Genomic DNA, 15,354 nt, shown 5'->3' with positions numbered 1-15,354 from the left:
AATTCAGTGATCACAGAAATGAAGGAGATTGCAGTGAAGTTCATCGCTTCTGTGTTTTGTCTTTTCTGGGCAGTTTCTGATTAATCTTTCTCCCGATTTTCACTCCATTTTACTCCATAGGAGTAAATACAAGCACGATTACGTGTGTGTACCAGCCCAGACCATTTATTTTAACTTGAGTCCCCTATGCTTTTTGTGGTCCTTTCTGTAAGGCTTTGGAATCCACTTGATTTATACTAAATGTTGATTGCTGTATGTCTTTTCCCACATACATCTTGGCAAACTGGTTGGTTGGATTGTGCCCCCAGAAAGACATTGAAGCTGTAACGTTGTGTAAAGCCTGCTTTGCGTATGCCTGGTATGAAAGAGCAGGGAGAACAGAAAATTTAGACTGTCAAAGTGGGTAAAAATGTAAACTATGATGTTTGAAAGTGCACCTGACTCTCCACCTGCAGAAGGATTCATAGAGACTGATGGGCTTTCCAGATCTTTTAGTCTAGCATGTAATTAAGACGGTCTTTGCCTGTATTAAAAAGTAGCCCCTAAGTCGACTGTATTTCTCTTAAACTGTATCATGTGAGATAATCTGTTTTAAAATAAAAAGAAATTAGATTTCTGATCTTCTGGCTGGAACTCTGTATTCACTGTACTATACTAAACCTGTATCCATTGGTGCTGCCTATAAATATCTGTTTTGTTCGGAGGCAGGTAAAAATTGCTTGTAGTGTCTGGGAGCAAGTGTGGGAAGGGAATTCCTTCTGAACTCACATGGTTCATAATTTTTGCTGCTTGGAGGCACTTGGGTTGATTATGCATGTCATCTTGATTTTTTGCAAAACAGTGGTCGTGTTTGAAGTACTATGTTTGACTCGGAAGCTAATATATTTGGTATTTAAGAATCTGGCAGGAGAAAGCTCTGTCCCCATATGCATGCACAGAAATGAGATTGGGATGTAGGCATGCGTAACTGTTATTTTCCCCCGTCTGTCCTATCCCTAGAAAGCCATATGCCACCCTTAGGCTAGCATAATGGGAGTCTGTATTAATGATTATGAGCTAGAAATAATCCAAGAAGAGTTGAGTGGCCTTTGATTCTAGCTTTATGAGAAAATACCTCATTGACTCAGTAGGGTCCGAAATGTGTTCTGGGATAAAAAGACATAATTAATGCAGAATTTCATGATGCCCTCTTTTGAGGTGGCGTTTTTTGGGGTGGGTTTTTTTGGCTAAATTGATCAGGGTCTTGGAGATTCTTATGTCTAACAGGCAGAGTAGGAATTTAATTTAAGAGGGAGTAAAAATTTAGAGGGAGTTGTTGACTCACCTGCTATCAGAAATAAGCATCTTGAGCATTATGTCTAGAGAGCCTACACTCTGCAAGATTTCTACAGACATTGAAAGCCTTGTCTGTTGGCAGTCTACAAAATGAAAACTCTGTATGTATGTATGCATGTATAGAAGTGGTGATGGGGAAAAAGAGAATGTGGGAATGGGCTGAAGTATTAAAGCAGGCAATGAAAGCAGATGGTTTACTTTGGATTTTATAAAATAGGTTTCTTTTTATTTTGTTTTAAATGAAAACTATCAACTGTCAGCATTGCAAACCTATTTGCAGCAATGCCATAAGTATTAGAAGTGCAGTTGTCCCTGAATCATAAAAGGGCAGAGGGGTTTTCTGCTGCTTCGCATCTTTATGTTTATAGAATTGTGTATGTTCTGTATGTATTAGAGTTAGGCAATTTCATCACAGCCTTTCCTCAAAATTGATTGCTGTTCAGTGTCTCTTCCTGCTTCCTATGCCTTGTCAGTTGGTTACATCTCTAACTCTCATTACATTTAATATTGATGCTGCTTCAATTTTCCACTAAACTGGAAGCATTTAAGGGTCTGGAGTGGATACCGAATGTCTAGATATATTCTTTAAATGCTTTAATTCCTATCATCGTGGAAAAGTTTAGAGCTGGATTATTGCCTTAAGAAGAAATGACTCTTTACTCATTCAGTGATGAAGTCTGGTCATCAAGATGTTAGAATATGTGCTGCAGAGCTCTTCAGATACTGACATGAGTGCAAAAGTTGTTGCCAGCAGCTGTCTTGGGTTTTGGGCACCTGCTGCCTCTCATTTCTCGCATCTCCCACTCTTATCTTCTACTCCCAAAATTGGCAGCGCCCCTAAAAATACTCTGTATTGAGTTCTTAAGTAGGAGATCTCTACTGAGCTGGTAGTCTGGATTCCTGAATCACTGGTCACGCTGTGGTGAAATTAGTTACGTGACTGTTATTGACTCTAGCAAGGTAATGGACATCTAGGGTGAAGCTGGTTCCAGTCAGGTTACAAAGGCATTGCCCTTCCTAAGGCCACTGCTTTATCATGCTGATCCCTTCTTCTCTTGCTGCCAATTGCAGAACTGTTTTGATTGCTCACTGCCATTTTTACGTTTGCCCAGACCATGACAAACATGAGTGATGTGCCCATTATGGCAGTCATGTATGGGTGATGTGGTGTATGGGTTTGGGAAAAGATGCTGGAAATTGTCCGGACATGTGAAATACTAAGTTGGCGCTGCAGTCTTGATTTCATTGGAAGTTGAACTGTTGATACATATGTGGGAAAGCATCCCCTGCCTGAATAATCGGTGCTCAAATGTGAAATTTTTGGAAGCACAGATGCATTACGTATGTAGTTCCCATATCTAGCCAGAGCATTCTCCAAGTGGACTGTGCTGTCTTTTCCCCCTATATAAATAGCTAGGACGGGGTTGCTGGTTTGGCCTGAGATCCCATTTCAATAACTTTTTGCCTCTGATACAGTCGAGAGGAATATCTTGATTTGGTTTTGACCCCGAATGATTAAGCCCAGTATTTATTCAGCTTTCTGGGATTGCTGTCCACTGGGTTATCTGGAAGAGAAATGAACCCATGTTTTAGCACAATAGTTCAGCAGTATTGACCAAGGGTGCTAAAAGATGGCTTGTGTCCCAGGGCTGGGTTTCTAAAACTGGAGCTGGAAGTGAAACTCACTTGCTTAGGAAGCAAGGAACCCTGATGTTGCTCATTTCGTAAACAGTTTACTTAAACTTTGAAAATACTAGTGGACATGTTGTGTCTTTTATTATCAGTCAAAGTTGGTAAATGCAGGTCTATAGAGAGATTTTGGCACGTGCTTAGGAGGTAGAAAAACTTAAACCAGTAGCTCTCTTGAGTATCCATTTTTGTATTATTTTATTGTTACATTTTATTTAGTCTGTGCTTCACTCCAAATGTAGTTATTTTTTCCCAACACAGCAATATGTCCTCCTGCACCTACACTCCACTGAATGGGAACAGGAAAATTAAAACAGGTGTATCTGTCTATTCTTGGAGTAATAATTTTCCCCCCCTCCAGAAAGGTGACAAAATTAAAGCCTTTGGCAGTACCTGCGGAAGAGATGCCCTCTGGTTAGTGACACCGATATCTTTCTTAAAACTAGTTCTGGTATAGCACATTATATCTTATAGTTGTATAAGAGGGACCACCTATCAGTGATAGGGCTGGTTCCTTCTCCTTCCTCTCTTCTCAGCAACTGTCATAGAATCATAGAATCACAGAATCACTTTGGTTGGAAAAGACCTTTGAGATCATCAAGTCCAACCTTTAATCTAACCCGTGCCACTGAGGTAGTACCTTGTGTTCATTTTGTCATGCAAGCATTTGTCCACAAGGAATGTGACAGTTAATGGCTCAGGCACCCCAGGGATGACAGATGTAAATCCAGTAAAGAGCTACTGGTGTGCATGACCTACCTGCTGAAATAATAACATGCACCATAAAGAGCCCTGCGTTCCTCCTGTCCATCTGCTGAGGATGGACAGCCTTGCAATTGCTAAAATGTAAAAGCAAAACTGAGCACATCTGTCCTGACTGTAAAAATCAGCAGGAAGAAAAATGTTATTCAAATCAGGCTTTTGTCAAGATGGGTCAGTTATTACCAGTGGACACCTGTTGTGTATTGGTTGGTTTGGCCAAGGACTTGATGCTGCTATATCAAACCTGTCTGCAGAAAGGGGGGAGTTGGCTTCCCCCAGTTTGGTTCCAGCCCTCTCAGCTGTGGCAAATGATGAGAATGGACGATGCATGTAGCTGGTGACACATCATCCCTCAGTTACCTTAAGTAGTCGCTCTGTGCCATTAAAATGATGGCAGGTCCCATAAACACACTGCACTCCTCTCTCTGCTCCCTCCGGCACTGAACTATGACCAAGAGGAAAGTTCCTCCTGCCCTGTCAACTCCCCTCAAATAAATAATCATGATAAAAAAGGCCAGCCTTTCTGAAGTTCCTGCTTAGCCAATGTGCTGCTGATTGAATGTAGCCCTGAGAGGCAGGGAAGGCTTGCAGCCCTTGACAACAAATGAGAGCTGTGGCTGCCTCATAAATGCCTTGGCTTCAGAAGGAGGTGGTTATGGGCATGAAATGTTTATCATCTTGTACCTGCTTTGCTGCTGCTGGGTTACTGTGTAAGTAAAAAGTAGTAATAAGGAAACAGGAGGTGATACTGCAGCCTGCTTCATCTGCTCGTCTTCATACTTACATAGACTTGCGGACAAAGGAAGGAGCAGGTGAAGGCAGCTTGGATTTGGCAGAGGTTTGGACTGTGTGCTAAAGATGTGTTCAGTTGCCTATGGAGGGGGATCTGGTTGGAAATCTGATCAGTCAGCTGGCTTTCTATTAGGAGGCACTTAGAAATTGTCCAGTAAAGAAGAGAACTTGCTATGTGGGTCAGCTTGTGCATTCAAAAATGCCCTTGCAAAAGGATACTTGTTCTTTGCAGGTAATTTGGAAACAGCACGGTTGTTGGCCGTCTCCTTCTGAGTTGCCACTTTCATTGGTGCATGTTGTGGATATCAGCATCTCTAACACCGTGCAGCGCCTCGCATGACTCCCTGAAACTGGCTGCTTCACAGCTGTCGCTGCTTAGTTTCCACCCTACAGGAGATCCTGCAGCAGTCTTTGGGGGTTTGGATTTGTTTTTATTTTTGGGGGTGCATGTGCTTTTGTTTTGCTTTAATAGCACAGCTCCCAACAGGGGACAGCACTGCACTGCTTAAGATGCTTGTCATTTTTAAGGAACTTTTCTAAACTTGTCATCCTGAAAGCTATATTGTGCAGCAGCAGGCGGCCTCCATAAATCACTGATTTCTCTCTTTCTTCTCTTTTCCTTCCTTTCTCTCTTGCACTCTCTTTATTCCAAGCCTGCGGATTTGGACGCCTGGGTAAGCTCTCTTTTTTGTCTGGATCTTGCTTATTCCAAGTGTCATGTTGTTACTGCGCGCGTACAGATTGTTATTGCTGAGCACAGATGCAGGATTTTATTTTCTGTCATTACATTTTAAAAGGTGTTCAGCTAGAAAATTGCATATTATTTCCTCCATAAAGATTTTCGCTGGTTCCTTTTGTGTAGCTTACAGCTGCTGAAACCAAACTTGATCTGGTGATGTGTGTTGTTGGCTAAGAGAGTAGCAGAAACAGGAGGAAATGAAGGTTACACCAGTATGGCTTTTTAAGGCTGTGAGTCTGCATCTGTGTTCTAAACCAAAACAAAACCCAGTCACCTGCCTTCAACAGAATGAGAGAAAGGACAAAAAGCAAGTGGTTTTGTAGGCCTCACGTGTTTGGAGTAGCGATTGCAGGCAGCTCCGCAGTAGTGGTGATATTTCTGCTGATGGAAGTGGAAGTTGGGTCAAGGCTCCCCCATGGTTACTTGTCTGGTACGAGCCCCTCTGTAAAATTCTGCTCTTCAGTCTCAGGCACGATGTGCGCAAGCTGCCTCTTGCTGTTTCAGTGTTGCCCTAGGCATGGTCAGGACCATGCCAGCTAGCTAATTTTGGAGCTAGTTCTGTTCTTCAGTGCATTGCTGTCAATTCCTTCTTCTAGTCTTGGAGCCTTTAATAGTGTTTGTTTTTCTCCCCTGCCACCTGGACTGCTACCAGGACTGGAAGAGACATGGGAAAGCATGAGGTATAAGAATTTGCAGTTGTGAAGTGTGGCAAGCTGAGATACCCAGCCAAAACATCTCTGATGTGCTGCTGCAGAGATGTTACTGGATACCTTTGGGGGAAGCTGATAACTCCTCTCAGCAAAGACAGGATGATGTAGAAACAAGGCATTTGATAGAGACTTAAGGACCTTTCCTTTATCCGTGTGGCTTCTTTCCCTGGATTGCCTCTGACTGATTCTCTAGGCGTCATCTCACTAGTTCATCTGCGACTGGTGAATGTGTTTTGCCAAGAAGATAAATATTTTTGCAATAATCTTGCCAAGCGCTGTGACTTGCCTTTGAGGAAGTTCTTTATAGGTTGACGTATGGACCTTTCCTTCTAGCTCGACTTGCCCTTTGCAGAGAGAGGGGTGAGTTTTTCTTCCAGTGGAGTCTTTTCCATGCCCTCTCCCCAAATCCCAGAATCCCAACAGTACTGCAGAGAGAGACAGCCTGATGGTCGCAGTCGGCTGTGGGCTCTACTATCCCTGCACTTTCTTCCTGGGTGCCACATTCCCTACTGTAATTTTAACCTGCCAAGAAGCCCCTTTTTTTCAAGCAGATTTCCTTCCTAGTTTTCATGTTTAGCAAGGTGATGAGAAGGGACTGTGGTTAAAAATCATTAAAATCTGGTGATATTTCATGGTGGGCAAAGCCAAAGCTAATCTGCGAACGGATGTAGCTAGCTAGAGTGGAGCCCAGCTCTAGAAGATCAGTCGCACAGTCTGATGTGTGATCGAGAATGAACGAATAATATTTCATTACCTCAATTGAGAGGCTTGTAAAATATTTCTTTTGGCCTGCCCGTCAGCTAGCAGGCCAGTGCTTGAATTCTTTAGTTGAGCCACTATGAATGCATAGCTTTAGAAATGTGCTTTCACAGTTTGTTTCTAAATGGGTTACTTGATAAAGGCAGAGGAGGAGGCGGGGAATCACACACGACTCTGCCCCAGCTCTTTGTCACCGTTTAGAGCAGCACTGAGATAACCTAAAAAACTTTGGACTGTGGAAAAAATGTAAAGATAAAACGTAGGAAGAATTTGAGAGAGCACCCAACCAGTCCATGGATCCATGCCCATAGAAGATGTGGTAGCATGCTAGTAGTATGCCTTCACTGTCCTTTTGTAAGAACTCCAATGCTTCTAACTTCTGACACCAGCACAGGGAATTTTTGAGCATTTCCTGAATATATCTTATACCTGGTTTTTGTACAGAGGGCAATTGCTTATTGCATGCATTCTCTTTTGTAAATACATGCTGTCCCATGCTACTTTTCTAAGTTTTGGGTGCATTTGTGTGTGCTACAACTAACTACACTCTTCCTCCCCTCCTTCTCTTTTGTTTCTGTCTTCATACTCCTTGGACATCACACTCTGCTGTGTTCTACACTACAGTTTCTTAGTTGTCATCTCTGGGCTTTGGTCATCTCTTGCACGATATGTTCAAGCTCAGATATAGCTTCTGTGGTGTGGATGTGAAATGCAACTTTCTGATATGTGATTTTTCAAACCAGTATGTTATCACGCATGTCTTCCCTTCTCCCTCCTTCTTTAGTTCTAAAGACATTTGTGAAAAGTGTATCTGATGCTTTGTTTGGCACCGGCAATCTCAATCCTCTGTGAAATTGTAATCATCTCCATAGCAGCCAGTTCTGTCTGGGACATCACAGGCTTCTGACTTCAGGTAGGGAATAAGCAGCAGGACTAGAGGAACTCTTAATAAATATCCAGTATTCATACAAAATGTCCCTTGTTGCCTAACCCAGTTTGGAACAGTGAGTATTTCAAACAACACATGCTCTGACTGTACCATTCATACTTCAAACATCATCATAAAGTGTACTAAATTTTCTAGTAATAACAGCTGGGGATAGAGGGAAACAGAAACTTTCAAGCAGATCTGTCACAAATAGAATGTTTCTCAGGATACTTCAACACACTGAAACATCAGCAGCTCTTGAAAACAAGCAAGGCATTGAAAATGTTTGAGTAGTGAGTAAAGGTTTTCTCTGCAACCTCTGGTTCATCATACAACTTATTGCCCATAAGTGGGACATAATGGGAGATAGTATGGGAGAAAGTACTTAGGGGGAAGAATGGTGAGTACATGGAGGTCGTAGTCTGCAGTTGGGAGATCCAGTTTTGATTCTTTGATATCTATTTTGAAAGACCCTAGGGAAGTCACTAACAGAATGTCTGTCTGCTACAGGGTGCATTGGTGTGGAGGCGTTATTCACTGTGGGCATCCCAGCTCCAGTCAGGTCTGCTTGGGAGTCCGTGGGTCGTCATCATGCAGATCAGCACCCCTCTAATGTGTCTGCATCTCAGCACCCTACTTGAGAGATTAGGTGTTTGGTTTGTGTTCCCTTCCAGAGGTGTCATGTGGGTAAATACGCTGAATTTCTTGGTGAATGAGGTCAGGCAAGCTCATAGGTTGAAAAGATGAGTTGGGGGTGTGGGTACGTGGATCCATGTCTTGGCAGAAACAGAACAAAGCCTCTTGCCCACCAATACTGTTACATGTATTGGTTTTGTGCTCCCAGAATGGTCTGCCACCCCAAGAGAGTAGTGCTGCCACATAATTAATTTATTTAGATTATGCGGAAACTTTCTTGCATTTCTAAGAATTCATCTTTTGACACTTTTTTTTTTCTCCTTGTATTAAACTCCACATGAAAAGCACCTTCCATCTGAATTGTGCAGAGGGGTCAGTACTATGTTACTCTTCTTTCTTTTCCTTATTTTTTTTCTCCTTAAGGAAATACAAGTCACTTGTTTTAATAATCTGATTTTAGGAGAATCAAGGTCCTTTGGTCATCCACCAGACCACCCTGCCTTCTGTTTCATTTCAGTAGAACTGCTTAGTCCTTTTCTGTATAGAAGATGGATACTGGGTCAGAAGGATAGCTATGGTTCTCTTATCAGAAAATGGTAATAATTTTGGCACTTACAAAGTGCCCATCAGTGCCACTATTGTTGCTGTGGTATCTCTTTGGTCAGGCTACGTGTATGGGGCAGCTCATTCTCATCCCTCTCCCCATCCTATTTCAGCTGGCTTGCGGGCTGGAAGATATATAGCAGCTCTGCTTAAACCAAAGCTAGAGCTTTTGTGTTTAATCAACTGTCTTTGAGAGCAAGAGGATTTAGATAGAAGTCTATAGCTCTTGTGCCTTACCGTGGCCCTGTTGGCTGGGAGGGCAAACATTGGAACCAAAATACTTCTTTTTCCTTTAAAAACAAACAGAGGACACCACTACCACACCCTTACAACCTCCCTATTTCATGTACTATTCTTGCTTACTTATAAACTGTCCCTCACTGCCTAGCTTAAAATCTCTTCTAAGCCCTATTATACCACTGTTTCCATCAGCAGGGGAGCAGAAAGAAGGGAATGCACAGCAACTTGCTTTCAGATGCAATTTTTCTCGTTAACAATGGCTGTTGGCCATAAAATGACAGGTCTGAGCCCACAGGGATGTTTCTGTCCCAGCTGCTTAATCATATTGGACCAGCATTTTCTGTGATTGTACCATCATCATTAAAAGTTAAGAGCAATGCTGCTGGGATGCCATAGATTAGCAGGGTTTGTGTTTATGTTAAACAGACTAATAATTGTGGTTTTGAAAGGTCTTCTGCCTGGTGATAACTTATGTGGCCCCAGAGATTTTTGGGGCGGGATGGGGGGAAGAAAACCAAGTGCCATTCTTCTTGCTGTTGTTGCTTGCAATTTTTAAACTTAAAAAGTTTGGTTCAGTTCCATCGATGCCATGTTTTCTTAATGCTAGTTCTTTTTAGGAGTGGGAATCCAATGAAGTGCTGCTGGTTGTAAATCGCTAAAAGGCAAAAGCTGTTGCTGTAACCACACAGACTTTTTTTTTTCAATTGAGCAGTGTCTAGTTGATGACCAGGTTATGCTTAAGCATGTGCTTGTATACCACATTTGCTGTTTTGGAAGTGCCACGCTTACACTTTGGAAGACGGAAGAGAAATTCTCTGATGCCCGTCTCCTCTCCAAATCTGCAGCACCCAGCTGGAGGAACGCTGGGGGTGCTGGTGGCATATGCACAGAGGGTGTGGAAAGCGCACTTAATTATCAGGGTAGTCCTATGTATGTCTGTAAAAGCAAATGCATGGTCAGCGAGAAAGTGTGTTGCTATAAAAATGTTACAACATAGCCTTGTATTTCAGATTTTCCCTGTGATTGTAGGGATGTGTTAAATCTCTAGGAGTTTTCTGACACTCCAAGGGGCAAGTGTTTAGAAGGTGGAGGATTTGAGGTTTCTTTTTAAGGTAAGGTGAAGAACATTGAAGTAGAGTAATAAACATCATGATTTGTGAAAAACGAAGACTTGGATAAGGTGGAGTTCTGAAAAAGGCAATAGGAAGGTGTCACCTTTCTATGATTATATTTTTTCATGTAATGAGAAATAAAATCAAGGCTGTGAGTTTGAGTATAATACTAATAAAAGTGTTTCAAACACAAGAATTGCAATATTGGAGGTTTGTAGTTCCACTGAGAGGGATCCCATACACCAGTTCGGAGCTTTCCTTGCACTCACACTTTTTACTTTTAATTTCTTCTTCTACTGATGCTCTTTTGTTCTTCTTCCCAGGCTGTAGAGCTGCAAGGCCAGGAGGCAGAGCTGAAGCGGCAAGAGGCCTTCTATAAAGAGCAGTTGGCCCGCATTGAGAGAAAGGTAAGGCTAAGTTGTCTTTTATTTGTGTCCTCTGCATACTAATGGGATCAGATACGGATTTGTGTGGGTCCAAAGAGTAGAGGAACAAGAAGCATTGTACTGAAACCTGTAACTGTCAGCTCCCAGCATCTATCTGCCCCCCATCCCTTACATAGTTAAGTGATGAAAAAGCAGTACAAACCAAATCTTTTGAACAACTTGTATTTGAAAGATAAGGGGTTTTTAACTGGATGATTTTTTTATAAAAGATTTCTAGTAGTTCAAACTTTATTTTCTTTTTCACCATGGAGTTTAGGTGAAAGTTAAACTGAAAAAAGTAAGCGCTCTGTTTTTTTTATTCCTTTTGTTAAAAATCCTTTCCTAAATTAAAAAAACAAACACACACTCACAAATCTTGCTGTAAATATGAATTAAAGTTGTATTATTAATTTTTCTCCGGGGAGCCCAACAGTTCAAAGAGTGGTGCTGCAGTGCACTGCCTGCTTCTTGCTGGATAAGCCTCTGAAATGAACGTGATTTAAAGAGACACTGTCAAGCATTTTTTAAGCCTGAAATGACCTTTGAAAATCCATTTAGGGATTTGAATCTCTCCCCCAAACGTGGGATTTACTTCTCTGTTTAATTGTTTACTGTGATGAGTTTTTAAAAATTGATGCTATAAAAATAGGAGCAGCCATGCTGTTCCTTATAACTAATGCATTTTTCACTTCCTGGCAAAATGAAATAATGTTATAAGTGGTCTTTATTTTTTAATAAATGTGGAGAATAATCTTCTCCAATTTGAAGCAATTAGACCTCCTGACAGGGAATTGCATACATCCAACTTGTAGTTGTGTTGTGTGACTAAAAAGAAATGCAAACAATGGAAAAGGTGGGTTGTAAAAAGACAGAGAAATCAATCAACTTTACTACCAACATGTAGCATAATGGTGAATATGGAACATGGGAAAATTGCAGATTATAGAATGGTGGGAAACTATCGGCACATCTATTCCCCTTCTTGTTTCTTGCTACTGCATGATTGTCCATGCAGCATTTTTTTTTCTAAGCCATTGATGGTAAAACATGCCCGTGAGCAATTTCACATGATACAATTTTGCAAGACTTTAATCCATACAGTTCATTAAAAAATAAACTATTAAAACTACCACTCAGTGTTGCATTCAGATTTTTAAATTCTATTTCTAGATAATGGGGATTGTTCAGTGAAATTGCAAACAATCTAGCAGCTATCGTTCTAATTATCGCAGTTGTCCATATGTTCATACGCAAAGGGAATTTTTGCAATTTCTTGGTCTCACGTTGTGTGCTTCTATTATATTCTTCTCTCTGGATCTGGTTTCATGAAAGCGGAAACTGCAGGGAAAATCTGTACGTGTGTCTGTCCTCTATGGACAGCAGAGTGGGGAGAAGTTTATGTCCAGGCTGCATTGTCCTCTTTTTGAAGTCTTATTGTATTTTGTGTTTCCCTTTCCAGGTCTATGCCACTTGCTGCAGGAAAACTTTATAAACAAGGGGATGGGTATTTTAGTGCAGGATCTTCTCAGGGGAGTAAGGTGGCTTGCCCATAGTCCTATTCAAACTTCAAAGCTGCGTAGAAACTACCTTCTAGTTCTTACGTGTACAAAAGCAAGTAGGTAAAAAAGAACAGGTTTTCTTTCCTCTCTGGAAACACTAAATAGTTTCTGACCCTTGAACACTAGCATTTTTGCTGGTAATAAAATAAAAGAATGCCTCCAACCGTTAGTCTAGATTGGAGTGGGAGGTGGTGGGGGCTGGAAGGGAGAGGAGAGAAATGTACTTGAAACAGTGTAATAAAGCTTAATTGTATTAGTTTTGAAAAAGGTTTTCGATCTTCTCTGTGGATAATTTTATTCCTATAATGGTTGGAAAGATGGAAAACACAGTACAGAACAATCTTTTTTATTAGCTGTTGCTTTTATATAATTCTGCTTTTATTTGTTGAATACACGCAGGCCTTGACATTTATTTATTTATTTTTCCTTCCACTGTGCTAAAACATTCCAACTCAGGCTTAGATATATTTTTATATATCTATGTATGTATGTGTGTGTATACGTTAGAAAAAAGCTATTGGTAAGGGGATGAGGTGGGGAGGAGCTCTGATAGAGAAGTTTGCTTTCTCTGCTGTTTTCAGAGGGGATGGTCGCTCGGAGTGTGGTCACTGGTAGTTGGGAGGAGGTGCTGGGCTGGGAGCGAATGGATGCGATGGCTCCATGTGGAGGTAGAAAGCTGAAATTTCTCCTTCTAAGGACCAGGCTGTCAGAAATTCCCCCCTCTCCTCCCCTGCTGTGGCTATCTATAACCTCAGGTTGGCTTTGTCCCCGCTTCTGCATGACAACAGAATTCAGCAGTAGGAGACTTAGAGATTTGTTTTTGAAGGAAGTTTTGAACTGTTGATGTTGTGAACTCAGTACCTTCCTGGTAGGATGCTAAGAATAATTGTGTTATATACTCCTTACAACGTAGTACCTGCTGCACTGAATCAAACATGGACACTGTCCTGTTTCTTCTGACAGTGGTCAGTTTTCAAAGACTTTGAAGGAAGATGCAAAAAACCCTCACCAAAACAAAACAACAAAAAAAACTTTTGGAGAACAACTTTGAGAAGAGTCTTCCTAAGTGTTGTCAGTTGGAGGCTGACACATGCCCTGCTGCAAAAGAGTTTATTTTCATTCAGTATTTTTATTCACTGTAATGGAACTTGGATTACTGCCATCGTTCTTCTACGTGTCTCAGGCGTTTTTTCTGAAGCCTTGTTTAGCTCTTTGCCTCCAATATCATGTGGCAGTGTGTGCCGCAGGTTAACTTATATACTCTATAAATTCTCTGTTACCAGTTTCAAATACTTTTCTTTCATTTAATATCCTTTATGTGAAAGAGATAAAAGGAATTCTCTTCATTATTCATTATCTGTAGACTTCTGTTTCCTCTTACCTTCCCATTAAGCTGAGTAGTCCTCACCTTTTCAGCCTCTTCTTTTGTGAGTGATTTTTTTTTTTTTTTTTATCCACGTTTCTCATTCTGCTTGTTTGTCTTTGGGCCCTTTCCCCCTTGTGGCTCTGTCTTTGAGATGTATTGACCAGAATTGAACTCAGTGGTTCCCTTGAATGCAGCAGATTGTGTGAATACATTATCCTTTTATTTTGTAATCTCTGAAAGAGTACTGTAATCTACTGGACAGAGCACAGAATTGGAAGCAAAAAACTGCTCACTTTCTAATAGCTGTTTCTCTTTGGGGAGTTTGAAACAATTACTTAGTCCATCTATCTCAGTTATTCCATCTATATGATGGAATAGCTTATAATGGGAGGGCAAAGTGTTGTGAAACAGTAAAGCTATAGAAATGCTAAAAAGGCTTTGCCTTTAGTTTTGCATGAGGTGAACTATGGGTATACCTTACTTCAAATAGATCTTGAGAAACTCAGTTTCTCTAGACAGTCTTATTAAAATTTTCACAGGAAAGGGCATGCATGAAAAAATAATTTCAATGTTTCAACTTCCCTACCTCTTCTAAAGCACTGAAAGAAATAAGATGGTGAGTGCAGGAGTGCTCTGTCACACTAAAGATCCATCTAGTTCAATATGCTGGCCCTGAATGTGATCGAGAGTGGATGTCCAGGGGTGAGGGCAAGACCAGGGCAAGTATATGGGATACTTGCCCCAAGTGCTTTGATCATCCTGGCTGGTTTTCTTTGAAACTTTTCCGCATCTATTTAATCCTCTCTGAGAGGTGTGAACCAGAACTGTGCACACAGTGCTCAAGATATGGGTGGGCCATGAATATATGTGGCAGCTGTATCAGAATCACTGTTTGGTTCTCTGTTTCTTTGTAGTGCCTAACGCTCGATTTGCACTTCTGACTTGTGTTGAGCAAATGCCACGCACTACTGCTACTAGCGGCATTCAGCTATTTTGAGTGCAGATTTGAATGCATGAAGTAGCTGTACTGGAATTAAACCAATGCTGCGATCTGTTGTTGGGAGGTATTCTTCCCGCTGCGCCCTCCGTTATTGGTTTGTCAGGGGTTGTGTGTGTGTGAGAAGGGGTGGTAGGTTTTGTTCTGCCTGCAGGGTGATGCATGCTTTTTAGACTTTTTAAAAACAAATCTGATTGAGTAAATTCCTTCCAGAGGATCAGGACACTGGTAATGCCCATGGTCTTCCTCACTTTAACTCTGTTAGTTCCTTGTGTGTTTCAGTCTCTTGGGTTGCTTGTTTGTTTTTGTTTTGGAGTGCCTGAAGTATTTTGGTAATCGGGGAAAATTACAGGGAATAGGTCCTCTGAACCGACTATTTCTTATATAACTGTGTGCAATTGCAGGATTTTGGAACTGGGGATACAGACATTCCATTCCACACCTGTGTTTCCAATGTGACTGTAATATCCAACAAGTAATGCAGCAACGAGGCCTGAGTAATTTGTTCTAAGCGGTTAAACTTGTAACTCCAACTTCTTAGAGTAATGTTACATCTCATCAGTGTAATTCGGAATTGTTTCACAAAAAGTGGCTCTTGTCTCAACTGTTCTGAAGGAGGTTTTGTACTGTAGTGTTTCTCTGGGTAGAAACAATGAGAGTTGGACCTAATAATCTGTAAGGAAAACCTTAGAAACACTCAAT

General features: G+C 41.3%; 1 protein-coding gene across 7 annotated transcripts in view; it reads left to right on the top strand.

Annotated features, from left to right (window-relative positions):
- CHCHD6 (coiled-coil-helix-coiled-coil-helix domain containing 6) overlaps positions 1–15,354 on the top strand; it is a 115,305-nt gene that overhangs the window by 28,212 nt on the left and 71,739 nt on the right. For all 7 annotated transcript variants that reach the window (XM_035894825.1, XM_009639309.2, XM_035894829.1 and 4 more), the window contains exon 5: positions 10,629–10,712. In XM_035894825.1, the coding sequence (XP_035750718.1) occupies positions 10,629–10,712 (84 nt within the window). The remainder of the gene's footprint in view (positions 1–10,628; positions 10,713–15,354) is intronic.

Source organism: Egretta garzetta, unplaced genomic scaffold, assembly GCF_000687185.1.
Source record: "Egretta garzetta isolate BGI_Z169 unplaced genomic scaffold, ASM68718v1 scaffold215, whole genome shotgun sequence".
NCBI lineage: Eukaryota > Metazoa > Chordata > Aves > Pelecaniformes > Ardeidae > Egretta > Egretta garzetta.
This window is presented reverse-complemented; position numbering and strand designations above follow the sequence as displayed.